Raw genomic sequence first — 26,321 nt, forward strand, 5'->3', positions numbered from 1 at the left:
CTGGTTATTTTTTTTTATTGTTGCTAACAGAAATCTGGAAGGCTGAAAAGAAGAAAAACAAGTGTCTCTCAGAGGACTCGTCCTTGTGTCGGTAGTACACGCATCTTTTTTTGTTTATATCATGCAAGCATGGGACCAAAAAAAAAAAGCGCTCAAGGCAGTTTCACCACCACCACACAAGCACCTGCCCTGCCAATGTTTAGATGGACCTCCTGCAAAAAAAAAAAACAAAAAAAAAAGGTTACCATGAAGCATCTCATACAAGGAAATGGTCCATTGGCTAAAAACAATTTGATGTTCTGTCATTCTACTCATTTTGATGAAGGTTGTGACATTGGTAATGGTAACAAAAAGGAAAGTTGAAGGTGCTTACCTGCGTCCATTCATTGTTCTGCGCGTCATATGACTCAACGCAGTTTAGGTAGGATTGGCCGTCGTATCCGCCAACGGCGTAAAGCCTGTCACCCAGTAGGCAAACGCCTACCGCGTCTCGGGGGACGCTAAGTGAGGACACGGTGGTCCATGTGTCCGTTTTGGGGTCATACCTGAAATAAGTTCATGGGTCATTTGATAGGAGAGGTGGAATATTACAGTAATTGACATGAATTATTACATTCTGGGACAGCACTGCAAAATAAAGTGTTTTTTTTAAGTTTATGGTTCAATATATATTCATTGTTTTTCCAATGGTGCAATCTAACTTTTACTCGTGTCGTTTTGAATAATCGAAATGGGAAAATTTGACATGGCTGGTAAAGAAAATCATCAATATACTTTCTCGTATTGACTATAAAACATTTTAAACGTAGCAATATTGTGAAATGATTGTTCTCATTTATGGTATGAGAACAATCCAGTGTGTACTTTTTCAGTCAAATCTTCCTTATCATGATCATTAAATTTCCTATGCTGCTTTCCTTTAAATAGCGAGGCGTTTTTTATTCATTGTCAATAACTGAGGGATGAAAAAAAGTTTAATTAAATGTGGGGAAATTATTTTTTTTTGGTATACAAAGTGCTATTGATGTCTGGATTAATGAAATTTCATGTCATACCGTGTAACATTTTGTCGATTTAATGTGTGCCAAATCTGAACTAAATTTTAGATGACAGGTGAAGTGTAATTCAATTAAATTTATGGATTGGAAAAAATGCATTCTTATAATGAAACGATTTGTAAGTTGCATCACTTTAAAGTGTAGACGAATATGCATACTTTCTAAATGAGTTAAAGTGACTCAAACTGCAAACATTTGATCCATAAAATGTCATTAGGGAAAACCTCAGCTTTTAATTACTTGACCAAACTTTGGAGCGCACTTAAGCATTTCATGGATTATAATTAATAATCAACTTGATTAATGGATTTTGAAAGTGCAACTTCATTACATTTTAAAAGTGGTACCACTTTTTAAAATTTTGTTTTATAACATTGCTATAAAACTGATAACATAAAATAACAGCTGGTTATTTCAATAAAAATTCTACCATTGAAAGAACTTGAATCGATCGGACTCCCTAAAAAATAACATTATATAACAAGGATAATACCAAAAATAAATTATATTTCGACATGCCTTTACAAAAAAAAAAAAAAAATATATATATATATATATATATATATATATATATATATATATATATATATATATATATATATATATATATATATATATATATATATATATATATATATATATATATATATATATATATATATATATATATATATATATATATATATATATATATATATATATATATATATATATATATATATATATATATATATATATATATATATATATATATATATATATATATATATATATATATATATATATATATATATATATATATATATATATATATATATATATATATATATATATATATATAGGTGTCATTAATATAGAACATTTTTCTTTTTTTTAAATTCACGCACTTCTCCATAGAAGCCGCCAGAGGGTGCAAAACACCTTCACATCAACTGAAGACGACCTTGACCTCACCAACATCAGTGTTTGGCAACAATGTCTCTTTTGTTCTAGTGAAAAAGCCATCCGTGTCGACCCCACCCCCGGGTGACTATCTAGTATACTCTCAGAGGAAATGTAAAATGTGCTTTGTGTATGTTTTCCAGAGGAAAATACCTTCTCCTACCTTTCAACACAATCCGAGAGTCGGGAACAGTGGTTGGAGGCCGGGGCGTCGTGTCCACCGACGGCGTACAGGAAATTATTGTATGTGGCCACACCCACTCCCCCTCGCCTTTTGACCATGGGGGCACACATGCTCCACTTGTTGGTGTGGGGATCGAAGCATTCCATAGACTTTAGACACGAGCTGCCATCCCGGCCACCGACGGCAAACAACCTGGGGATGAGCACCAAAACAAAAAAAAAAAAAATGGATCTCAAATCATCTCAAAAGAATAATTATATACTATAAAACACCTTGAACTGATGACCTAAACACAGTCAGAAAATTTTGCATTATATTTAACGTGTACTGTGCCACGTACATAATATATATGTTCATTTAACATCATTATGAACTATGTCAGTTTTACTTTAAAAGGCCAACTACAAGTAAAATAAAAGCATATTTTAATACTTTTTCATAAAAGGCTCAGACCAAGTCTGTTTTACAGATTGTTTTATAAACATTATATCCAGAAATTGGCATTTTTTGTAGTAGTAGTATTTTATCTATTCTGTTTTCTTTCATTATTCAATAGTTTGAATTCGTATTGTTATGTTTTAAAAGCTAAACCAAAACGCAAGGTCCACCAAGGATTTTTCTTTTCTTTTTGTAGGAAGAATTGACATCTAAGAAGCAGCATTGGTTGGATTTTTTTCCCCTTTCTGGCAACAACTTAGGTGCCTGGAGTGAGGCAAGCTTGCAGCCCTAGCAGAAAAGACGTTAGAGCCTTGGAACAGAATTGCCTTGTTGTCTTTTTTGACCTAGATCCTGAAATAATACAGTGTTCACTCCAACAAACTGAAGATGCATCTCAATAGAAGCCTTGTTTCTTCTCCAGATTTAAGCACCAATAGACATCATATGAATTTGGCTGTTAGTCCACAAAATGCTGTTATACTCGAACATGTATACTGAGGGGTCAACACCATTCTGGCAACCTTCTGTATATTTTAATTTAGAGTTATATACTACTGCATGCTCACATTATTATTGCCAGAGTGTTGACCACACTCCAAAAAAGTGCTCTCTATTATACTTATTCTTTTTAAAGAGGGTATAAATGGTTTAATGGTGATTTAATGTGCTGAATTACATATCTTTGGTCATACTAAAATGCCTACAGCAGCAACAACAACAACACAACAAATTCTAATTTTACTCACACAGAACATGTTGAATAAAACATACTTTGTAAAACATATATTATTATTACATTTAAAATAGATTTTCCACACTTTTTTGTGTTAATACCATATATTTTTATTGACTTTTGAACCTTTTTTTGACCTTTTTTAGTTTCTGACGACTACTCTACTCTTCAAAATATACATTTTTTTGTTTTATTTTTTTCAATTGGCTGTGAGTCTGTTGTTGACCCTGATATTCTGCATGAATTTTGTCCTAAGGGTCGAAAGTGAGCAGCAGATGGTCAGGAAGTTTTTCCCGTATATATTGCATAAATCAGCATTCAGCCATGCCAGGTCACAAAAGGCCAAACAACTTACTTCCCATTAAGTGCAGTGACTCCCATGGTGCTCCGCGGTGTGGACATACTGGCCACATAGTTCCACTGTCGGGCCTGGGGGTCCCAGCGCTCCACCGTGTTCAGATAGCTCCAACCGTCATGACCGCCTACGGCATACATGGGACCCTCCAGCACGGCGATACCTGCACACAATAAGCCAAGACAGATGCTGTGTGTGGGTAATAAGAGGATAGAGGTGCATATTCACGTGCGGGTAACCCACACTTGAAAAGAAATGAGTCTACATTTGTTATTAAGTTTATGGGCTGAATCAAAACAAGTTTTTTAAGGCTGATTCAGAAAGAATGAAGTTATTTAACATGTCAACATTGGAAAAAATGGCACTATTTTCTGGCTTGGACTCGTGATTTGTGCTGAAATCTGGCCAATAGCAGAAGCATGGACAAAATAAAGCTTTTTTTTGTTCAGTTATTTAAGTTTCTGAAGTGTCGCGGAGGGTGTTAGAGCCTATCTCAGCTGACTTTGGGGACCTGAGGCTCACCCTGACTCGGTGGACAGCCAATCGCAGGTCAGTAGGTGAGACAGAAATACAATTTAAACTCTCACTCATACCATTTTTTTTTTTAAGTGATGTTTTGAGTGGTTAGCATGTCGGCCTCACAGCTCTAAGGTCGTGGGTTCAAATTCTGGTCCAAAAAATATGCACTGTAGGCTGATTGGACACTCTAAATTGCCCCAATGTGTGAGTGTGAGTGTAAAGGGTCTCCTCGTGCCCTGCGATTGGCTGGCCACTGATTGAGCTGGGATGTGCTCCAGCACCCCCGCTACTCTAATGAGGATAAATCGGTTCAGAAAATGAATGGATCAATGTTCAACATGTGTCCACGTGACAGCGACATCTACAGATTTTTACCATTTGTACAATTTCTATTAGTATCCAGTATCTCAATTCGTGAGAACAACATTACTAGCAATATGGCGCAAAAGAAAGATATAAGATTTTCGATTTGTACTACTACCACAAATGTATTCCTAACATTGTGTTCAGTAGTAAAATGCCCTTTTCGGGCCGTGACACTTGAAGTCAAGCATAAACCACAGAGGAAGCCAAAACAACCCATAAATTGTGTCTTACAACTGGACAAAGCTTTTAAAACGGGAAGACAATGAAACGGCATTGTTTTTCTCTTTTCCCAAAGCACAGAGGAAAACCACTTTTTACGACAGCGCCCCATAAATTCCTTTATAAACCTTCAGTGGCCTGAGTTAAATTATTTGGTGGGAACAAGAGAATAAAGCTCCACTTTGAGAGGTCAGAAACAAATTGACAAAGTCAACAAGACACTATTCTCTCTTTCGGTGTCATTTCATATCAAAATAAAGTGTTTTTTTTTTCTCATGTTCGGTAGCAAAGCTCACAGCGGGGACGCGAGTAAACACGTAAAACAATGTATTTTCCTTCCAAAATAAGCATGGCACAATCAGAGCAACCCGATATTTTGGCGGAAGGAAACATGAAAGACAAGCGGGGGGCCGTGTAAAGTGTGTTCTCGCCGGGGTTCGGCGAAACCCCGCAATACAGAGAATTTTGACGAGAACTTGATGTTCTGTTACCTACACCTCTTTCAACTAGGAATCAAAACGCTTGTGATATGAGATTTGTCGAGCAGGGAGGAGGAGGAGGAGTGAGGAATGAGCAGGCCCACCACTGCCCACCGCGCTTTGATCGCAGAAATGGAAAATATCAGAGGTGGATCTCAAAGGAAAATGTGTAATTTCACATTCGCAGCGTGTCAACTGTTCAGGCTCCCGTACACAACTTGCAAATCCTCTGTTTTGCTTTGCTGTTGAACTACACAAAAGCGTGACATGAAAAAGAAGTATTTATTTAAATCAATGATCACCGCTGTTTATTGAGAAAATCTTTTTCCCTTTCATCATAAACAAATCTGTCAAATATTTAGCCAATATACACTACAAAAAGTAGAATCTAATGTTAAAATGGTTTAATTTAACTGACATTCCACGGTCAAAAATTAATTATGAGGTATTTTAAACATTCTTGGTTGCTGGCATATCTTTTGGGTGCATCTTTAAACACCCGCATTTGGCAAACACCCCCTTTTTTTGTCACTTGGACCAAGTCAGACGCCAACGGCAAAGTAACAACAACAGAAGCGTTGCCAGATTAATTTAATGCTCATTAAACTGCCTTCTATATCCATAAAATTCTGCATTTTAATGTGTGTCATTGCATACATGTGTAATTTGCACGTACTACATCAAGGGTGTTGGTTTGTGGGCCTCATTAACGTTAACTCGATTTCATGTGGGCCAGACCATTTTAGATATAATTTTTTGTAGAAATCAGATTAAAAGAACTAGATCAAACAGCCTAAATCTTCATTTTTTTTCACAGAACAATGTTTATTCAATCTTTTTTCCCTTAGTTGGGGAAAACGTCTTTTTAAAGTTATGTTCAATATTAAAGTGGAAAACAGAAAATATTTGTAGATATGTATTTTTAGATGAAATACTTTTTGAACTTGGATAAAAAAAAATGCAATTATTCATTTAAAAAAAGTGAAAATCAGGAAATATAATCCACCTTTATATCCTTTATTTTGAATTTGATCCCAAATGAGAAAGTCGGGACTCATGATTTACTTTCTCGGGCCACACAAAATGATGTGGTGGGCCAGATTTGGCCCCCGGGCCGCCACTTTGACACCAGTGTACTTCACTGTCCATCCTTGCCTGGGATATTTCTTCTAAGCAATTTCCTAAAGCTTTTCCTCACACCCACGCAAGGATATGTCTTTTTTCTGATTCAAATAATGGCGTGATTACTATTGTTTATTCATAATTTAAATGAACCTGCAGATCTAGTTGAAATTGACAATTTTCCATGAAAAAGTCACTTCGTTAGCAAATTAGTGAAAATGGATTAAAAATAAATTTCACTGACCAAGTCCGTGTCTGTGTGTTGACATGGGGGGCATGGTGGTCCAAACTTTATTGACTGGATTATAACACTCCACCATGTTGGAAGTCTTCAGCCCATCTCTTCCACCAACCACATACAACTTGTTGTCTATGACCGCCACGCCGAACTGCAGTCGGCGACCATTCATCACGTCAAGTGGAACCCAAGTGTTGGTGCGCAGGTCATACTTCTCAATGGTGGTTGAGCCTTCATACACAAGAGCAATTTAAAAAGTGAATTTATTTATTCCTCCACTTGGTGGATAATGGTTCCTACCTTTGGTAGAATCCATCCCCCCGACGGCATAAAGCGCCCCCACGGTGGACTTTCGGGGTTTGGTTCTCGGGCTCTGAAACATGGGACGGCGCTCGGGCAGGAGGTGATATTTCATGGCCTCCATCAACAGTTTTTGGCATTCCAGATCTTCGGAGAACATCTTGTTGTTTTCTAGGTCGGCTATAAGCTGTCGTTTGAGACACAAATAATATTCATATAGTCAGAGTTGGACCTAAACTAGTCCATTCAGCGAAGATTCTATTTTGAGCCAACGTGTAAACAGACCGTAAACCATCCTTAAGGTAATCGCCAGTATCTGGCAACCGTGACTGCACGTGTCAACAAAATATAACGAGAAAATGCGCCAGCAGGAGTGAAATATACCTTATTTGAAATGTTTGTTGTGAGTAAAGCAGTGTGTCAATGGATAACTGCATTGCATTATTTTCTTATAGCAACATTATTGGGCATCATTTATAAGTCTCTCATACAGGATTGGTTCTTAAAATATCATGCAACTGTTTTCATTTAAAAATATTGCATTGATAACATGATTGGCCTTGCAATAACGCATCGGTATGAAAGAATTCATGCATTTTATGGGAGTAATGAGGAGTCACCTGGGCCGGAAGTAGAGGCAGTCGTATGTAAGAGAGAAGTACTCCGAGGTCCTGCTGTCGATGCTGGACGTCGTGTCGAACCCACATCATCAACGCTTGGAAGATGGTCTCCTCGTCGGGTACGTTGATGTCATCGCTGGACAGCAGCTTTACGATCTCAGCCGTGGGTAGCAAAAGAAACTCTTGGTTCTGAATGACCTCCATAAAGTTTTCCTGGTGGAGGACAGATAACAATCAGCCGTTAGACCAGAAATGCGCACCTAGTTTTATTGCTGCACCAAGGAGAGCATCGAAAGGAGCGTTACTACAGATGGGGCTACTACAGTCTTCTTCGCAGTCGATAACGGCAGTGACTTATGTTATGCTACTTCAAATTCCAAAGGCAAAGATATAAAGTGTCAGTGATCATCATATTAAATAAAATGGAGGCCGCAGAGAGACCTGGCAGAAAACATCTCCCAGGAAAATCTTCATCCGCTTACAAAGCATTTTTGTTGCTGATCACACACGACGCCACACAAGTTTTTATACGCTTCGTTAACAAGGGACGGAAAAGCCCCGCGTTGCTATCGCGCGACTGCAACTTTAGGTGAAGAAGATCTTTACTATTAGGGCGCTAAAAATTGATCTTCATTTTACAAGCCAGCTTTTTCAAGGACATTTCCATTAAAGATAATGTGATATAAAAACAGCCCCTGTTTTACCGTATCACCACAAATGAGTCAGGTCATAAGGATTTAACATGTTTTCTTAGGAAACAAAGAATTCAACAATGATCTAATTTAAAAAAAAAGCCGACTATTGATCGTTTAGGTTCTGATTACAATGCGTGGTTGAGATCATTTGACCAGAGTGGGATTTCAGAGCTAAATACCACACTGGGGGCTTAATGAAAAGTGGACTGTGCATTGATCATCTGTGGTTACACTTGATGGAGAGACTCTCTGACATTGCTTTCGCACCAGTAAGTTGTAATTAACAGGCTGACAAGAAAATTTAAAGCTAAGCAACAGTCGTTTCTTAACGATCTGAAAGGGTTTGATTTCAGCTACTTGCAAACTCACTGGCGGGTAAAACAAGAGCGTTGGGATCGACACCATATGTGTCGATAAAAAATGGGCTTTCATCTCAATTACAGGGCACCCACTAGAGTAGGAAATTGTGTTTTAGCCATTTAACATCACTCCGTCCTTTTTGATAAAGTCAGAAGAGTCAGTATGAGAATTTATGTCATGTTATTGCTCTTATTTTACTTATTTCCAATTTCCGTGGACTGTTAAATGGTCTATTAACGGTAAAACAGTATTTTGCTTCATTTCATAATGAAAATGCAGTACAATTTTTTTGTATATATTTGAAATACTGAATTTTCTCAAGGTAACAGTTTTTTTTTTTGTTAAATAAAATCGTACTGTGATGAGGCAGTTACTGTAATACTTGGTATGAAGTGACCATAATTCTAATTTTCTGAGCATGTTTTAATTTGATTTATTTGCTATACATCACATGTTTCAAAGTGGTGGCCCGGGGGCCAAATCTGGCCCGCCGCATCATTTTGTGTGGCCCGGGAGAGTAAATCATGAGTGCCAACTTTCTGTTTTAGGATCAAATTAAAATAGATAGATGTATTTTAAATTCCCTGATTTTCCCCCTTCTAAATCAATAATTGTAATTTTATAATCATTTTTTTCTGTGTTTTTAGTTCCAAAATCCTTTTGTAAAATCTAAAATATGAAAGAAAAAGCTAAAATAAACATTGTTTTAGATCTAAAAAAAGAAATGCCTGAATATTCAGGGCTTTTAATCCAATTATTTTAATTAATTTATATTAAAAAAATCTAAATATGAAATCTAAAATGGTCTGGCACACGTGAAATCAAGTTTACGTTAAAGCGGCCCGCAAACCAACCCAAGTCTGACACCCGTACGATACATTGTAGTTTTTATCATGTTTTATTTTACTAGTTTTTTTTTTATCTGCCCAGCCATTTTGTAATGTCATTAGCTTGTTTTTCTTGATTTGCCCTTGTGTTTTGCACTTCAGGGCCACTGCAAAAAAAAAAATGAAACCTGATAAGATTATTAAAAGAAAACTCTCCCCAGTTTAAAAAAAAAATAAAATAAAATAGGGCGGAGACTTGGAAGGAAGCTGACTGATCTTTGTGCTCGTTACCAAAGCAATTGAACAGGAAGTTGGGGCATCCTGAGCAGTTTGATGATTAGATTAACCTCGCGATCCTGGAAGCGAGCTTTGTAAACAGAGCGAGCAGATGTCCTTTAGCAGATAACGCTTGCACCACGCTGTCACTCCTGCTTGGCCAGCCAAGACCTTATCTGACAAGCATGTGGATGAATCTTAATCCAATGCAAATATTTCCCCCTCCAATGTAACAGAAATCCCATTTTGCCAGGTCGAGCCCGCGTACTAATCAATGTGCGGCAACATGCTATCGTTTCCTGGCAGCTGCAATAGTGAATTTCATAAAGTAGAAGCATCAAACCTCTCCATTTGTATTCAGATATGCGTGTCAAGCCTTTCTCTGCACAAAAAAATTAGATGATATACTATAAATAACTCAGACAACGTCATTCCATTCCTTTACAGGTGATTTGAATGCAACTAAGCTCAAAAATTAGAAACGCTTCGATGGATGCTGCAGATGGAAAATGATATAGTTATCGTTCTTGCACCATAATGACATTATCTAGATAGTATAAAAGAATATATATAGCATTGCCTAAGATTAATGGAAAAATAAATGCAAAATATCCAAGGTCAAAACTGAAAAAAGATAAAATACTGTTGCACACATACACATTATATATTGGATTAAGGTTAAAAGAGGTAATTATTAAAAAGACTGAAATATTGAAAGTACAGTTCCAAAGTATTTGTTTTGGTGACATCAAAAAACTGCTAATAAATCATATTTTCTTTATTTGATCATTTATACTGGTGTGATAATGCTTTTTAGGTTCTTTATGATTTATGCGAGACAATTTTAATCACATAGAAGCTTTTTTTTAAGCCCCAATTGCATTGAAATGAGCACCTGAACAGCGAGCTGTCACTCAGAAACGTTGGCAGAATTATTATGGAGAGAAAAAAATAAGGCGCATCTATTACAAAGTCTCACTACAAAGGGATGTTCCACACCGTTAGGGGAGAGAAGGAGGTATGCTTTAAATTTGTACTTTCCTATATATACTTGTCATGCAGTTAATCCTTTTTTAATGCTATACAACATGAAAAGAGTTGGTATAATTTAAACTATAGTAGGAACATTTATCACATTTATTGGAATTTGCATTGTTGTGTATTGTCACATGCACTTTTCAATGCCATCAAGCTTTAAAATGTTTTAAAGTAATATATAAATACAATCATGCTTATAGTATTTATGTATGATTTAAAATTTAAAAGTACTATATGAATTGTTGCGAGGTAATTCCTGATAAGCATTTATTTAGCTAGCTATTATTAAGGCAGTAAATAAACAAGGATAAAAATAAGAATTTTCTTCCACTAAGTGTTTAGACCCTGAACGTAGCCCTCTTTTATTTATTTTTGAATTTATTTTGTATTTTGTACCATTTTAGCAATTGAAGTGTTCAATTGAAGTTGCCCACTCAGTGCAGTTTTTAATTGATTTTTTTGTATTTCGAATACAATTGTTGTATTTTGAATTGAAATGTATTTTGAATTGAAATGTTGTATTTTGAATTGAAATATTGTATTTTGAATTCAAATATTGTATTTTGAATTGAAATGTTGTTTTTTGAATTGAAATGTTGTATTTTGAATTGAAATGTTGTATTTTGAATCGAAATGTTGTATTTTGAATTGAAATGTTGTATTTTGTATTGAATTTTTGTATTTTGAATTACATTTTTTGTATTTTTGTCATTATAGAAGTGAAAATGAAGAGAGCTGAAAAAAATAAGGGACTAAAAAGGTTTGCAATTCAATTCATCTCATTTAATTTTCAGGCCTTGCCTGTCCTTACCATAGTATAGTTGTGAGCCACGTTGAGAAGGTCCACGCATCCCTGGGCGTCGGCAAAAGAGCGAATTCCCAAGCAGTTGGACGGGTGAAGTTGCTTCATCAGGAAGTTGCAGCAAACCTGGATCACTTGCGAAAGCTGCAAGAGGCAAGCTGCCGCCAATAAACTCTCGATGGTCTCCTCTTTCAACTCAAGGACGCCTGCAATGTCACACCGGGCGGGCCACCATTTTTTTTTATGCAATGACAACAGTAAATGTCGCTGTGCTGGCAAAAAAAAATTTAATGGCGATCTAGTTAACTCGTAATTTCTTCCACCACAGCGGAGAATAGATAAAAATGAGCATAAATTCTTTTCCTAGGCCTTAACATTCATTGACATCGTAAACACCAAACGGCTTTTTTTAAACATGTCGTAAAAGCTGAACAAATCATAATAATAACATCCAGTTTTTAATTTTAAAGGCTGAAAATATGGGCTGAAAGGGATAGGCTAATTTATATGCATATGGGGTTGTGCTCATGAAGTAAAATGATAGTGTTAGGATTGTAGTGATTGATTGATTTTAATCAGGGTCCACTTGCGGGTCTCGTAACAAGTTGTAAGGGTCTTTAAGAGTACTCACCAGTGTAGGCAAAATGAACCAGACAGGTGAGGGCACCTGGATCCACCCCTTCCATCTTAATCTCCTCCTGTTTAGCTTCCCTCACATCGCTGGTGAACATCGCGGCAAAGTAATCGGAGACGGCGCTCAGAACAAGTCTGGTGCAAAAAAAAAAAAAAAAATCAAGTAAGGCTGAAGTGCAGGTCAATTCAATTCAACATTATTTCTGCGTTCAAATGTTGATTAGAGAGTTATTATGGAAGCACTGTACCGTTTCTGCACGGCCTTTATTCACAGGGAAATGATTAAACTCTAAAGTTCTTAATATAATCTGCCGAAAAAGGTCTTATTTTTGTTTTAGACGTGAGGAAGTACTACCATGCTGGATGTACTACACATCAAATGGTTTTTCATCAAGTTAGTCACCCTACTTATTTATGTCATCACTTATTCATGGTGACTATTACTTCTTTTTTATGTTGACACCTTATTTATTTAATACATATCTACTACTTAGTGTGTTGACTATTACTTGTTTATTTTGCTGACCATTTATATATATACTACTTATCTATGTTAACTATTATACATATTTAGTATGTTGACTACTACTTATTTACTATGTTGACTACTTCTTTATTTACTGCTTCTCTATGTTAACTACTACTTATTTATTATGTTGACTACTTATTTATTTAATACATATCTACGTTTACTACTACTTATCTAGTGTGTTGACTACTACTTATTTATTTTGCTGACTATTTATTTCCTACTTATCTATGTCAACTACTACTTATTTATTATGTTGACTATTTCTTTACTGCTTAACTATGTTGACTACTACTTAGTGTTTTGACTATATATTTGTTACTTATCTATGTTAACTACTACTTATTTAGTATGTTGACTACTTATTTACTCAGAATGTATGACTACTTATTTATTATTCATTACTTATTTGTTTATTAGTTATTGTTATTATTAATTGATTATTTAATGATCTGTTTGTTGTTGTTGTAATTGTCCACTTTGTAGTGATGCTTTAAATCTCATTACACTTGTACAATGGCAATAAAAGAATTCAATTCAATTCAAAAAGTTCTTACATGTGAGGAAATACGACCCTGCTGGATGTACACTTCAAACGGTTTTTCATTAAGTCAGTCGCCTGAGGGCAGGATGTCCAAATATTGACACGTCCATTCTTTGGATCCCACAGTGTTGTAATTAGATGAAAGCAGTGTGTTTTATGTGTTTTTGCACAGCTCAACTCTCTCCTAAGGACAATTTGACGGTGCCTTAAAAGCCGAGCCCAGTACGACCAGAGCAAAGATCGACATAATGAGCTTTGCGCATCTCATAAACAGATGTAATGAAATAGTAAATCAAAGCTGAGAGGAGGGCCCACCTGTGTGCGGGTATCTTATGATCACCCGCTATCAGGAGGACGTCGCACAGTTGCTTGTGCTGAAGGTAACGTTCCATCTTCAGAAATGTCTGCTCCGCGTGATTGGTCGCCTGGAAGAATTCATCGGAAGAGTGGCTGTTCATTCTGGTGAAGGTGGTCAAAGCCAACCTGGAGAAGACAAATAAGACCAAAAAGGGATTATGGGATCGCAGTATCATCACAATTCTTTCACACCTTTGCTTTCCTGTATGCAAATGAACACCGGATACCGGAATAATTTGTGAAAGCTTGCCTTTAAAGCAAATGAAGCTGACCTTTTTCTACATCTGGTTATTAGTGTTGCAGTCAAGATAGTTGCAGTCCTATTTAATTTGAGGAAATACGCAGCGTGTACCTTGGAATGGTTGCAAGGAAACCACAGAGCATAGACAGATGAAAAAATATTAATCATATTCACTGGTTCATCTTGTTGATTTATCTATGGTTAATATGATGAAATTATCATTTAGAATATGCCTTATTTTTAGCTTGGGATGGTCGATGTGTGATATTCAAATGGATTTCACCATCGAAAATCTTTGTGCATGGTAAAAACATATTCCAAACAAACAGAAGTGGGCAAATATTTTTTTGGGTCATCCCAAATTTAGTCAATGTTCACTGTCCCATGCCATCTGAAAATTGAAACAAAAAAAGGATGGTGGAGGACACAATAGGGCTTATTTGGACACGTGACACACATAAACCATCCTTCGTCTATTGTGCATCTGGTTCCTTCCAGGATAAAGTTGAAATTGTTGTGGACTAAAACTCTGTGAATAAGTGGATCACTAAGCAGTCCGGTCCAGTGGGACAAACTGCATCACTATCCACAGTGTTCCCTTTAGAACGGAATTGTGTTTATCTGTATGCGCACATAAATGTGTGCCAGTCACAGAGAGAGTTAACAAGCGAAGACTCTTGTTCACCGGCGCATTGTCGGATAGCCGTATCCTCGTCTCTTCGGGCCGTGAGATTACACGCTGTTTTACCAGCATCCGGGTAATCCCCCCGTGGCGTGCCGAACAATGCAATTCGGTGTCCTTCGCCGAGCTGGTCCGTTCTGACATTTGGGCTTGTTTATTTCTCTCCTCCAAAAGAAGCCAACCATCACACTGAAGGATTTTGACTGTCAACGAAAATGCGACTCTGCTGCGTAAAGACTGATAATGTTTGGGGGGGAAATATAATCTTTCCTATTTAACGCCACACTTTGTCGCTCATTTTCACAAAGGGATGATGGCTGGGATTTGGGAACAAAATGGAACTTTAGGTCTCTGCATTTCAATGCCACGGTTCAAAAATAGAGCCTTTTAAGTGTGTCACATCGAGCGTGGAACGTAGTATTGGACCCAAATGCAGGGAAGCGGGCAATGGACGAACTGCGTGGAGTGCTCAAGCAAAAATGTAATAAAATCTGGCAAAGGCCTCAAGAAAATAACAAGGACTTTGGATCAAATAACAAAACCGAACCTGACGAGAAAACAAGGAAACTGGAACATGGCATGGTACAAACAAAGCAGACCATCTGACAATGACTCACAAACACACAGGGTTTAAATAGACACACAAAGGCTGATTACCAAATCACGAGCAGCTAGGTACAAGAGGATGGGAAGCCCGGAGGGTCACAAGAGGCGAAAAGTATACACACACACACACACACACACACACACACACACACACAAACACATACCTGAACCCAAAACCCTAACAATGAATGAGATTCCAAATTCTGGCTCTGCTTCCAATGAAAGTACTTCTAAATTACCTAACTAGAAATAACAAAGTAACTTGTCTTAGATTTGTTGCTTGTATATTGATGTAAAGATTAGCAACAAGTAGTTAAGCTGTGTGCTTGACTTTTCTCTCTTAATTGCTTGTTCAAGAAATAAAAACCAGTGGAATTAATTTTAATGATGGCTCCCTAGGTCAATCTTTATCATAGACATTATGCTTAGAAGTGCAATACATAGAGTACAGTCACAATCATTCCATAGTGACTGCATCATCTGGGATAGGAGGACCAAACAAGTAAGAATAAGCAACGGGGTCGTAAAAGTGAAGACGCGTGGCCTTGGTATCGACTCTGAGGCCTGCTAAAAAGGATTTTTCATGCTTGCTCATCTCCCCGACACTAATTGCATTGGCATCACATTCCAGAGTACGGTAAATTTCTCAGAGGTGTATATTTGGCTTTGTGGAGTGGGTGGAATCATCAAAAGGCATATAGGCCAGTTTTATTGAGGTACTAAAGCATCACAACACCCAAGTCGGGGAAATGATTGCGGCCCCACTGCAATACATCGCATATAACTAACCATTTCACTCTTTTGTGGTGGCTGTGAAATCTCTAAAGTTCACTTGAGCCAGTGTACCAGTAAATTAGTCCAATTAGGAAGAATAAGTGTCAACATCTCTTAAAATCTTTACACAGTACTGCTTTACTTTATGGGCAAAGTAGAAGAACACCATATGAAAGCAAATACTATCGATAAGATGTTCAGGTCTACGCAATCTTGACTTCAAATTTAAATGCTTCCCGATTGGACATGCTAAGAAAATAAATCATTATGTCATAGACAGCAATGGCTACCCATGTTTTTTTGCAAAAGAGGGGTCTTAGATAGGGATTGGTTTGAGCTTATAATAAAAAATCTCATATTTTTTTACTGTATACAATATTTCAAGAGTTCCTTCCATGGTGGTCACGCATTCTGGATCCCGACAAGTGGAAAAGAAATGATACGTATACTCGCTGTATATTAATGAGAAACAAGTCAAGAGACTCCAGCCAAAAGTGCAGAGAAATATAGTTTCTTTTCTTGACATATTTATTATTGTGCATCAGAAGTTTTAACACTCCTAACTTTTTTGTGTTGGTGGGGAATAAAAGACTTGACAATCTACACAAAAAAATGTTCTCAAAAACTAACATCAAATGCACACGCCTACTATTAAAAGTATGACTGACCAATTTATTTTTATTTTTTGCTTTACTTAAGAAGCCATTCAGAGATGAACTATGAATTATGACTAAAAAATGCATGGGAAATATACCCTTTTATGATAAAGCTAATCAAATAAAAAGAAAAACGTCAATAAAGTCAATAAAGTGAAGAAAATATTAAATTTTTAAATTGAATTATTGCATTTTCAATTGTATATTTCAAAGAGTTGACTAAATAAACTAATTATATAAAATAAATCAATTATCAATTGTTTAAAGATCAATTATAAAACAGATTTTAAAGCAAATCAATGAGTTTTCCAGGTAATAGTTACATTTTTATTTTTGCAAAAAGCTTATCATTAATGTAGCCATTCTTTGGACAAATAATTGACGGCTATCGTGATAGCGACCATTCCGACTGGGTCTTCCCATCATCCTAGCAACATCATAATTAAATCAACGGGTACGACAACGGGTAGAAAAACCTTGGGCGATATTAGAAAGCAATCTCTTGACAATTTTTCCCAAGCTTATAACAAGTCATTAATCAACATCACAGTCTACCTGCTGTTCTTAATATACTTTCCCAACATGAGAAATACACTTCTACCTCCATAAATGGTTCCAAACCATAGTTTTACAAAAACATACAAAAAACATTTCCCTTTAAATGAATGCATTAGCCTTAACACAACACATGACAGGGGGTCCATTTATTCCAATGTATTTTCCTTTTTGGAGTTTAATTATAGTCATCTATGGCTCAGTGATTCTTTTCAATGCAAATGACTGGAAAGCAGTGCTTGGGGATACCACTGATCTGAGTAACGGCTTTCTTAATAGCATCCATGTAAAATTCATGAATTGCTGTGTCAGGGATTTTTTCTTTGAATTAGTTCAATTTGCAAGTGCGCTAAAAGCAAGCTGGATGATTTGCAGGGAAAAGACGGAATGCGTTCAGCATGTAATTACCAATGTGCAGTTTACGAATACGCCATCCCTTTTCTGGAATCTCGTCCTACCGTCTGAGAGGACATTTTGCTTTCAAACCAAGGGTCAGAATCTATTACAAAAGGATCATAAACACTTGTTTTCTCACAAAGATGTCCACCACCTCATTTCTTTGGCTGCCTTTGCGGTATGTGCCACACTATGAGACCTACGCGAAATATCTGAATTACTACCACTGACGTGGAAGAGGCGGCTGTATTTCTTTTCCAAGGCGCTGAAGTGGGAATTGAGATATCATTCAAAATAACAACCGCTGACTCCAACCTCTGTTAGTGTTTATGTGCAAGAGGTCAGGGTTTCCATTCCATTCAGGTTAACGTGGGCCATATATTCCGTGCCAACTATGGAGCCTGTTTGGATGAAGAAAGGACAAATAGATATGTTGCGGCATTAGACGCCAGGGGAGAAAAACACGTTGGGTGGGACTTACTTTCGCAGAGATTGATTTAGAAACTCAGAAAAAAATTGTCATTGTTAGTCACTAAGTGGGAAAATTCCTAAAATGCTTCAGCTTGAATTTGTACGTTTTATGCATAAGTATTGACTATAGACAATTTTTAAATGGAATTATTTATTCTTCTTCCATATGATTTATCCGTACAAGGATTGCGAGGGTGCTAGAGTAGGGGTGGGCAAACTTTTCAGCCCGGGGGCCACATTGACTTTAAAAATTTGACAGATGGGCCGGGTCAGCACAAGATACGATACATATAAAAAAAAGTGCATCCGTTAACAGTACATATGAAACAAACTGGGGAAAAAAGGACTTAAGTATTATCATTCTCATCACTCATCATTAAAATAAAAAAGTATAAAGTACAAAGTAAATTACAAAGGAATGTATTAAGAAATATTAAAATGGCATTTAAAAAAAGATAGAGGGGCTGGAAAACACGAAAAACAAATAAGAGTGGACAGACCCACTGCCACTGGCTTCCGCGTGACGGCGCCATCTTGGGGAAAAAAATAAGAATTGTTTGGACAACGTCGGTGAGCCAAATTAAAACGCCTCGCAGGCCCGGAGGTGGCCCGCGGGCCGTAGTTTGCCCATGTCTGGCGTATAGTGTAACCCATGGAGGGGGGGGGGGGGGGGGGGGGGGTTCATTTGAGGATAAGCAGTAGAGAAGATGAATAATATAGTTAAATCTAATTTTGATTTTTGGTAGAGTCAGCTCAAATTGAAAATATTAGCAGCAATGAATCAGAATTTATATGTCACTACCTATATAAGTATTTTTTGGGAGCCAGTTGTAACTGAAAAAAATGAATTCCAAGCATGTCTCTTGCAATTTTTGGTCAATAAAGATGATTCAGTCTCAGAAGTGATTTGGATTTTTATCCAGAATAGATTTCTTGCCTTAGGAAAGCTCTGCACAATATTGAGGGCCATTCTGGATTATATTACTCCCATAAAATATAAAAAAAAATAAAAAAAACACATAAACATTTTTTATTTTAAATAAAAGCTTCCAAAGGAAGGTGTTGTCATTAAATTGACTTTATATATCCGATTACTCCGCACAGATATAAAGTCCATAAACGCATGTAACTAAAACCCAGTGCAAGAAGGCCAAGGGCATGTTTTATGATCCCACAGAGTGAAGCCCTTTTAATATTTCAACATGGATGTCAAATATGATGGCGCTGCTGTATTTTACATGACCAACATGAACTCATGGTTCCCCCTAGATAAGTTACACCACCAGCCCTCCTTCCCCACTCTCTTATGCATGCACTCTTCACACATTTTCGACCCCCCACCAAACATGGATATCTGCCAATTATGAAGAGCAGCATGTTGAACCGAATCCAAAAGTGCATGCTAATTTGGAATAATTCCCAGACCATCGTCTTATCCCAAAACTTTCAATGAACCCATTTGGACAGACACTTTCAGTTGTTGTTTTTTTCACCTTGGGTCTGTCCTAAAAAAAAAACTAAAAGCAAGGTGCATTTAACTCTTTCATTCTAGTTATACGGAGCAAAAATAATGCGAGTCACCTCAGGGTGTCGCAAGCCAAGATTAAAGGTTGTTTCATCCTCCATGTGAAGGCCGTGTCCTTTTTGTATCAAGCCAAAAATAAGCATGCACATCATAGATGAGCTCATTTAAAAAAGGCAAAGCTCTAATGAAGTCTGTTCATGTAAAGACACCCATATAAATCTATTTGAACATTAGGCACCAGGGTTTGAAAAAGTAAAACTAAATTAATCACATTTACAGCCACTTGCGGTGATGGCATTTGCCATGTCAAACGACTTAATGGTCGTCAGTGTAATTCATGTGATAACACTGTTTTCTGTTTAATAGGCTCTTATGCTCTTAGGTGATGTCACAGGATTTTTTTTTAGTATTTAATATGTCAACCCTATGAAATACTGGAGATATTTCAAAAAAGAAATGGAGGACAACAACATTTGGACTCTAATTGGAGTGGAGTTGAGGTTTTTATATCTACTGAATAATTAAAATATGTCAATGTGGAACATGAATGTGATCTGAGGAAAGCAATAGACTACAATGCAATGTTTCAATGGATATTCAATATTTATATTTTTTATTCACCCAAATGAAAAAATGTATATTAGCAAAAAGCGATAAATTTAAGGCTTATTTTTTTTACCACGTGCATCACTACTTGCATCCAATATAACAACTAACGTTATTAATATATATATTGTACCTTGAACTACTTTTTAAGTTGATTTTTTAAATAATTTCATGTGATAATCGAGTTTGCTCAACGATTCAACAGGTCATTTATGCTCGTATAATTTTGGAACCATACAATTACTTGTGGCGACACAGATCTTTTTTTAAGGATAAGTTTAAATAAATTAACACAAGAAAAGAGGGTCGTCAGAGCTAAAACACTGTAAATGGGTGTTGTATAAGTTGTACTTTTTTCATGGTATATTTGTTTGTCTATCTTTGATCACTGACAGCCTGTTTTTGGGGGGCGCGTTTTGGGAATGACGTTTTTTATCCAAATATTGGTGCTGACCTCATTCAATGCATTGCAGTTGTGTAAAAATGTTGATAACAGAGATACAATAGAAAAAATGCAAGCATTTTCTAACTCAGGCCAAGTGCAACTTCAGAATAGTGCTTTAAATATCAAACTTTGAACGTAGTTTGTGAAGCAATGCCAAAACGAGGGCTTGCTGTTCAGTTTAAATTGACCTCCCTTCAGCAGTGAGTCTTAAAGTCAGTATTTTGCTCTCCACAGCAGGTTTTGAACCTGTGACTCTAAGCAAGCAGTCCCATGCAGAGAGTGGCTACTGCTGATTTTGTTTATTTCTCTGCTTGTAATTTTAAGTTGTGAACTAAACAGAAGACTTTTCTTAGCTTATCTTAGTAGCTGAGATATTTTAGAAAGCACACTGAAACGCTGAAGGCAACAATCAACGTGTTCCTGCATTTTTCATACTGTTTTTTTTTTAAATATATATTTTGGTAAATGTATGCAGGTGATTGCACTCCAGTGAGGTGGAGAGTCGTACCTCTCCCTGGCCTCCACTCCTGCAGGTTCCTCCGTGCTGCTCTTCACATCTTCTTTGCCCGCTTTGGGGTCTTCTTTCCTGGTGGTGCTGGGCGAGAAGGTGGTTTTGGAGGTGTCCTCGTTGACCTGAAGGCCTGGCACGGTGTGTTGTTGTGGTGGTTGCTGCTGCTGCTGTTGCTGCTGCTGCTGCCATGATTGCTGACCCGCTCTGACACAAACATTGTTGGATGCCAGGATACTGTGGGCCGGGCTGCTGGACTTCCTCAGTCCTCCTCCTCCTCTTTCCCGAGAGTGGCTCTTGAACCGACCCTGGACGGGGGTCCCCCTATGGTCGGTGCCATCCTGCTGAATGTAACCCCCGCCTCCTCCTCCTCCGCCGCCGCCGCCTCCCGCCGAACCTTGGGACGAGTGGCTGAACCAGCGCCAGCGAAGTCTGAGGATCTGCTTGACGTCAAATTCCTTTTTCCCCGACATTCTCCAGCGGCTTTGGAGATGGGGGCAACAGTGCGCTGGTGAGTGGCCACAAACATGGAGAGCAGACAAGACAAGAGGTTCGCTTTCAGTACTCACTGACTACGGGGTGCCTCTTGTTCTTCTTCTTTTTCTTCTTCCTTTTTCTCCGTTATGGTCTGGTTAGACTCATGACAACCCTCCACTTGTGTTGTTCTTTTAGTGATGGAGAGCAGTCCTCTGCAGCTTTTGTTCTAAGCAGCCTCCCTCCAACTCTCCTTTGCCTTCCTCCCTCTCCTGCGCTCCTCCTGCGCTCCTCCTGCTGCTGCGCCGCTGGAGCCGAGTTAATGCACATGCATGATCCACATTCCCTCCCCTTTGCCTTCCATGTTTCTCTCACTATCCGCTTTCTATTTTTCCCTCTCTCACCCTCGCTCTGTCATTTTCTCTCTCTCTCTCTTTGCTGGTGTATCCCACACACACATGCGATTGTGCGTTTAAGAAGTCAGCGGAGACAGGCGGCTAGGTAAGGGGAGGGGACATGTTCACATTTTCTGAAATATACCGTCTACAAGTGTGTGTGGGTATGTATGGATATGTGGAGGGGGGGGTGATAGGGCTGTGGGCTTTCACTGCAAGGGAGGTGGGGTTATCGTGAAGGCAGGATGATGAGGTCACACCTCAAAGTAAAACACTGCCTGACAAGAGTACTGTATAGTAGTAGTAGCAGACTGTAAAGATCTTGCTATTTATACTATGTGTACGCCATGAGGTTTATGGCTTCTACAAATTTGGATTTTATCACACTATAGGTGTAGGTAGACTGGAAGTTTTTGGGTGCATCTCTGAACTAGCAATTGTGTTAAAAGTCTTTTTCAATGGGGCTTTGTTGGGGTTTTATTCCATTGGATAACCGGCCGGACTATAACTCACATTTTAGACCAAGCTTGAGGCACCGTAATTCACTTAAAAACGCCTTAAAACCAAATAATCTGACAAAAATGGCTCAGTTTATGTGACTTATTAAAAAAGCTTGAGTTATGGACTTTTGAGTTTCATAAAATGAGCAGCAGTCCCACAACAATTCCATAAGTAACGTTTTTATCATTTCATGAATTGTTTCTCTTTTCACCAAAATCCAGTTTCAGCTATTTGATTGTTTTTCCATTTTTAATAGATCGTACTAACAAAATTGTCCATGTGTGTACACACACATCTAATCACACCACATTAAAACGACCTTTATAAAAATAAAAAATAAAATGGACGTATTGGATATGCCTCTCACATCAAAGCGTATCCCATGAGGGAGTGTCAGCCAGTTTGCTGTGGCTTGGTATGTTTTCTCTCTCTGTAAAGGTAACCATGCATATAAATATTCCCTTTTGCTGTCTGAAAAGCCTCCAGTGAGAACATGTTAAAAAAAAAAAAATATATATATATATATATATATATATATATATATATATATATATATATATATATATATATATATATATTAATATACTAAAAAACATTCAAGGTCAGTGTGCTGCCTGTCAAAGCTTCAGAGTACTCTTTTACATTTAAATAACAGACCACATTTGTGCATCAGCAACCTATCAAAATAGTATAGTGGTCCAAAGGGCACATTCTGTATAAGGTAAGGTAAGTGATATCAATAAAAGCAAGTTTGTAGGAGCATTTTGTCAAATAATAGCAGTGATTTAAGCTTTTAAAAATCAAAGTATAAATCATGTGTCATACATAAATTGAAAAGACATTTTTTCCACCAGAATCATGATCAATAATGCCTCAAATTGGATAATAAGGAAGTTATAGATTATAAGAAACTACATGCTTCACTAAATGTATAATTTCACATTGTTATTGTATCATATTATTATGCAGTAGGTAAAGTAGATGCCAATTTGTACCATTTTTGCCACTGGGTCATTATAAACATTTATTTTTGGTGGTACCTATGTACTCAACTTCAGTTGTGAATATGATGAATGTGATATGCTTTGGTTTGGAATTGCTAAAGCTTTTGGTTGCCTTCATTGCCTCAAGCACATGTTGGGAAGAGTGCGTGGGTTTAGTCAATATAGAGTAGGCTATTTGTAACCAACTCCTGTGTCCGCTGGTATCGGCTTAGGTTGCATTCAAATGTCATTTAATAGGATGAATTAGATTCTAGTCTAGGGGTGGGTAAAGTATTCCACAAAGGGTCTCAATGTGGGTGCAGATTTTCACTCATCTGGTGTTTTACGAGTCCAATCTGTGGATTGCAGTCAGCTGCGTCTTTTTTTTCCAGCTGAAACCTCATTGGTTAAACTGTTGGGACAAAAACTTGCAACCCCGAGGACCGGTTTGTCCACTTTTGGTCTAGTTTATGAAACACTGAGTTGGCCATCTAGATTGCGCCTATTTACAGATTAAAAATCTGTTTCAAATGCAAAGGATACTCCCTATTTAAAAAATAAATAAATAAATAAATACTAAAAAATAAATTAAAAATAATTTTATATATATATATATATATATATATATATATATATATATATATATATATATATATATATATATATATAAATATATATATATATATATATATATATATATATATATATATATATATATATATATATATATATATATATATATATATATATATATATAAATATATATATATATATATATATATATATATATATATATATATATATATATATATATATATATATATATATATATATATATATATATATATATATATATATATATGGTTTTTTTTAAATTTATTTATTTATTAGCGCATTGTCTGCCTATATTGCCATGCAGCATAAGGAAATACTTTTCCAAATGAGTGCTGATAATTGAAAGGGTTGAGTAGATGCCATTAGTATGTGCATCCAAGTACGATTGTTTCCCTAGAGGGTCTATTTTCTTTTGTCAGAAACATGTTGTTGTCCCTCCCGCCCCCCCAACGTCCCCCCAACGTCCCCCCAACGTCCCCCCAACGTTCCCCCCAACCTTCCCCCGAAATAGCGGTCACCTTCCATCTCCTTTTGACAAATCAAAGCTTAACGATAGCAAGGCGGTAGATTAAGGGTTTGAATTTTCTCTTTGTAAGAAAATCAAATGACTTTGTATTCATGAAATATGTGCTGCCATGCGGGCCGTGCTCTTTAAAGGAATTTAATGGTGTGAATACAGAAGAATCAGGTTTATAGAAATATATATAAAAAAAATCTCAATCACAGCCATTTACAGTTAATTAAATGGCTTTAAATCCACCATTCTATCACTTTTAATGAACTCGTGCATAAACCTTGTGCGCTGTGCCAGCATTTTTAACCATTTTAGTGAGATGGGGAACATATTTCAACAGTTATTTTGCTGAGCCTTAGCTGATAACAAGGAATGGATGTGACCAAATTTGCGGCAAGTCGTATTTTATGCAACCTGAGGCAAAGACTGTGCAAGACGGTCTAGTTCACTGTGCACCATTTTTTATTTTCTTGTCAGGGAATCATATTTTCCCTCAAACAATGAAATGGGAAAACAACTTCCCCTATGTGTATACCTTCTTTTTTTTTTACAACTTCATGAAGCAAACAATAGTTGAATAGCAATCTCATTGCCAATACAAGACAGTACATATACAAGACTGTGTAGTCAACCAAATACTCTCTTTATCTTGTCCAGTAAATAGAATCCTATCGTCATATTAGTGCTTAGACAAATAGGCAATTTCTTCTCATTATATTATGACAAGAAAAGACTATAGGAATGAGATATGACCTGGTTTATGGAAGCGAGTCATCACTGGGTCACCTCTTCACTACACATACGAGTCAAGGACACCATCTGGCTGTTCTCCATAAGATATACTATATGATGTCAAGATGAAACAGTGGTGTGCAAAATCCATTAAGTATCGCATAATCAATCGCATAAAGTATAGTAAAGGGATCCAGTCATCTCTCTAACGATTTATTTACAGGTTTTTTTCTATTTTAGGTAAATGTATCATGACAAACCCTTCCTTAAGGTAGCGAGACTTAAAGAGAATGGAAAAAGTACACTCCCAAAATGAGGTAAAAGTAACATTTTTTATCTTTTCAGTGCTGAATAGTACATGACAATCATTCAAGAAATTTGGATTATGAAGTTTTCTTACCTGGAAATGGATTCAAAGTGTCTAACAGGTTGCTGGATGCAATACTATCGCAACTTTGCAGTAGTCTTTGTATTCTGTGTTTGGAAAAAGGAATGGCAGTCAGTTTCCTCTTGGAGAGGAAGCCTTTCTTTCCTTCCTCTGTCCTGAATCAACAATCTTCTCAAATTCACCAGGAACATGCAAGCAAGGATTTTCCTGTATATTGGAGAGCAAACAGTTCTTTTTAATTTTATTCTTGCTGCTATTTGAGTCATTTCTGACTGAAAAATCACTATTTAGTGGATACAGGAGAATATAACCATATGATAATTTGTCTTTTGTACATATCTTTTAGATATCAGTATTACATTTTATATATAACATCAGCAAGAGACACTTAGATTCACAAACTCAATATATAATACTTATTCCTGAAAGATTCTGCAATATTTGCCCAATTTTTGTAATCATTATATTTAACCTCATCTTGTCATTAAACTGTGAGGTTTAGATATTATGACATAAGGCATATTTAGATCATTTTTTCGTTTAGGCCCACATTAGTTGGGTCAGTCAAGAAGTGGATGATAAGTAGGCTTAACAATTATTAAAGGCTTTATTTTTAAGAT

At 36.8% G+C, this 26,321-nt stretch overlaps 1 protein-coding gene across 4 annotated transcripts; it reads right to left on the reverse strand.

The window, feature by feature from the left end:
* Positions 1 to 25,782, reverse strand: klhl4 (kelch-like family member 4). 4 transcript variants are annotated; one of them, XM_077732726.1, is made up of 12 exons: positions 21,669 to 21,965; positions 21,100 to 21,582; positions 13,593 to 13,760; positions 12,203 to 12,339; positions 11,581 to 11,777; positions 7,574 to 7,786; positions 6,954 to 7,140; positions 6,660 to 6,884; positions 3,711 to 3,873; positions 2,164 to 2,376; positions 374 to 545; positions 1 to 212 (listed from the first exon to the last, which is right to left on the reverse strand). In XM_077732726.1, exons 2-12 carry the CDS (start codon positions 21,570 to 21,572, stop codon positions 153 to 155), a joined length of 2,208 nt encoding a protein of 735 aa, XP_077588852.1. In that variant the 5' UTR covers positions 21,573 to 21,582; positions 21,669 to 21,965; the 3' UTR covers positions 1 to 152. The 4 variants fall into 4 exon arrangements, with proteins under 4 accessions (XP_077588852.1, XP_077588855.1, XP_077588853.1 ...); XM_077732729.1 differs by lacking the exons at positions 21,100 to 21,582; positions 21,669 to 21,965 and adding an exon at positions 25,714 to 25,782; XM_077732727.1 differs by having other exon boundaries at positions 21,100 to 21,965.
* Positions 25,783 to 26,321: the final 539 nt, after the last annotated feature.

The sequence above is a fragment of the Stigmatopora nigra genome, chromosome 14, assembly GCF_051989575.1.
Source record: "Stigmatopora nigra isolate UIUO_SnigA chromosome 14, RoL_Snig_1.1, whole genome shotgun sequence".
Taxonomy (NCBI): domain Eukaryota; kingdom Metazoa; phylum Chordata; class Actinopteri; order Syngnathiformes; family Syngnathidae; genus Stigmatopora; species Stigmatopora nigra.

Excerpts from the sequence above, each read along its gene's own strand:
- klhl4 (XM_077732726.1), bottom strand. The coding sequence starts at position 21,572 with ATGTCGGGGAAAAAGGAATTTGACGTCAAGCAGATCCTCAGACTTCGC. Across the intron at positions 13,761-21,099 it reads GGAGTGGAGGCCAGGGAGAG|GTTGGCTTTGACCACCTTCA; the intron begins GTACGACTCTCC and ends TGTCTTCTCCAG. Across the intron at positions 6,885-6,953 it reads GGGGATGGATTCTACCAAAG|GCTCAACCACCATTGAGAAG; the intron begins GTAGGAACCATT and ends TTGTGTATGAAG.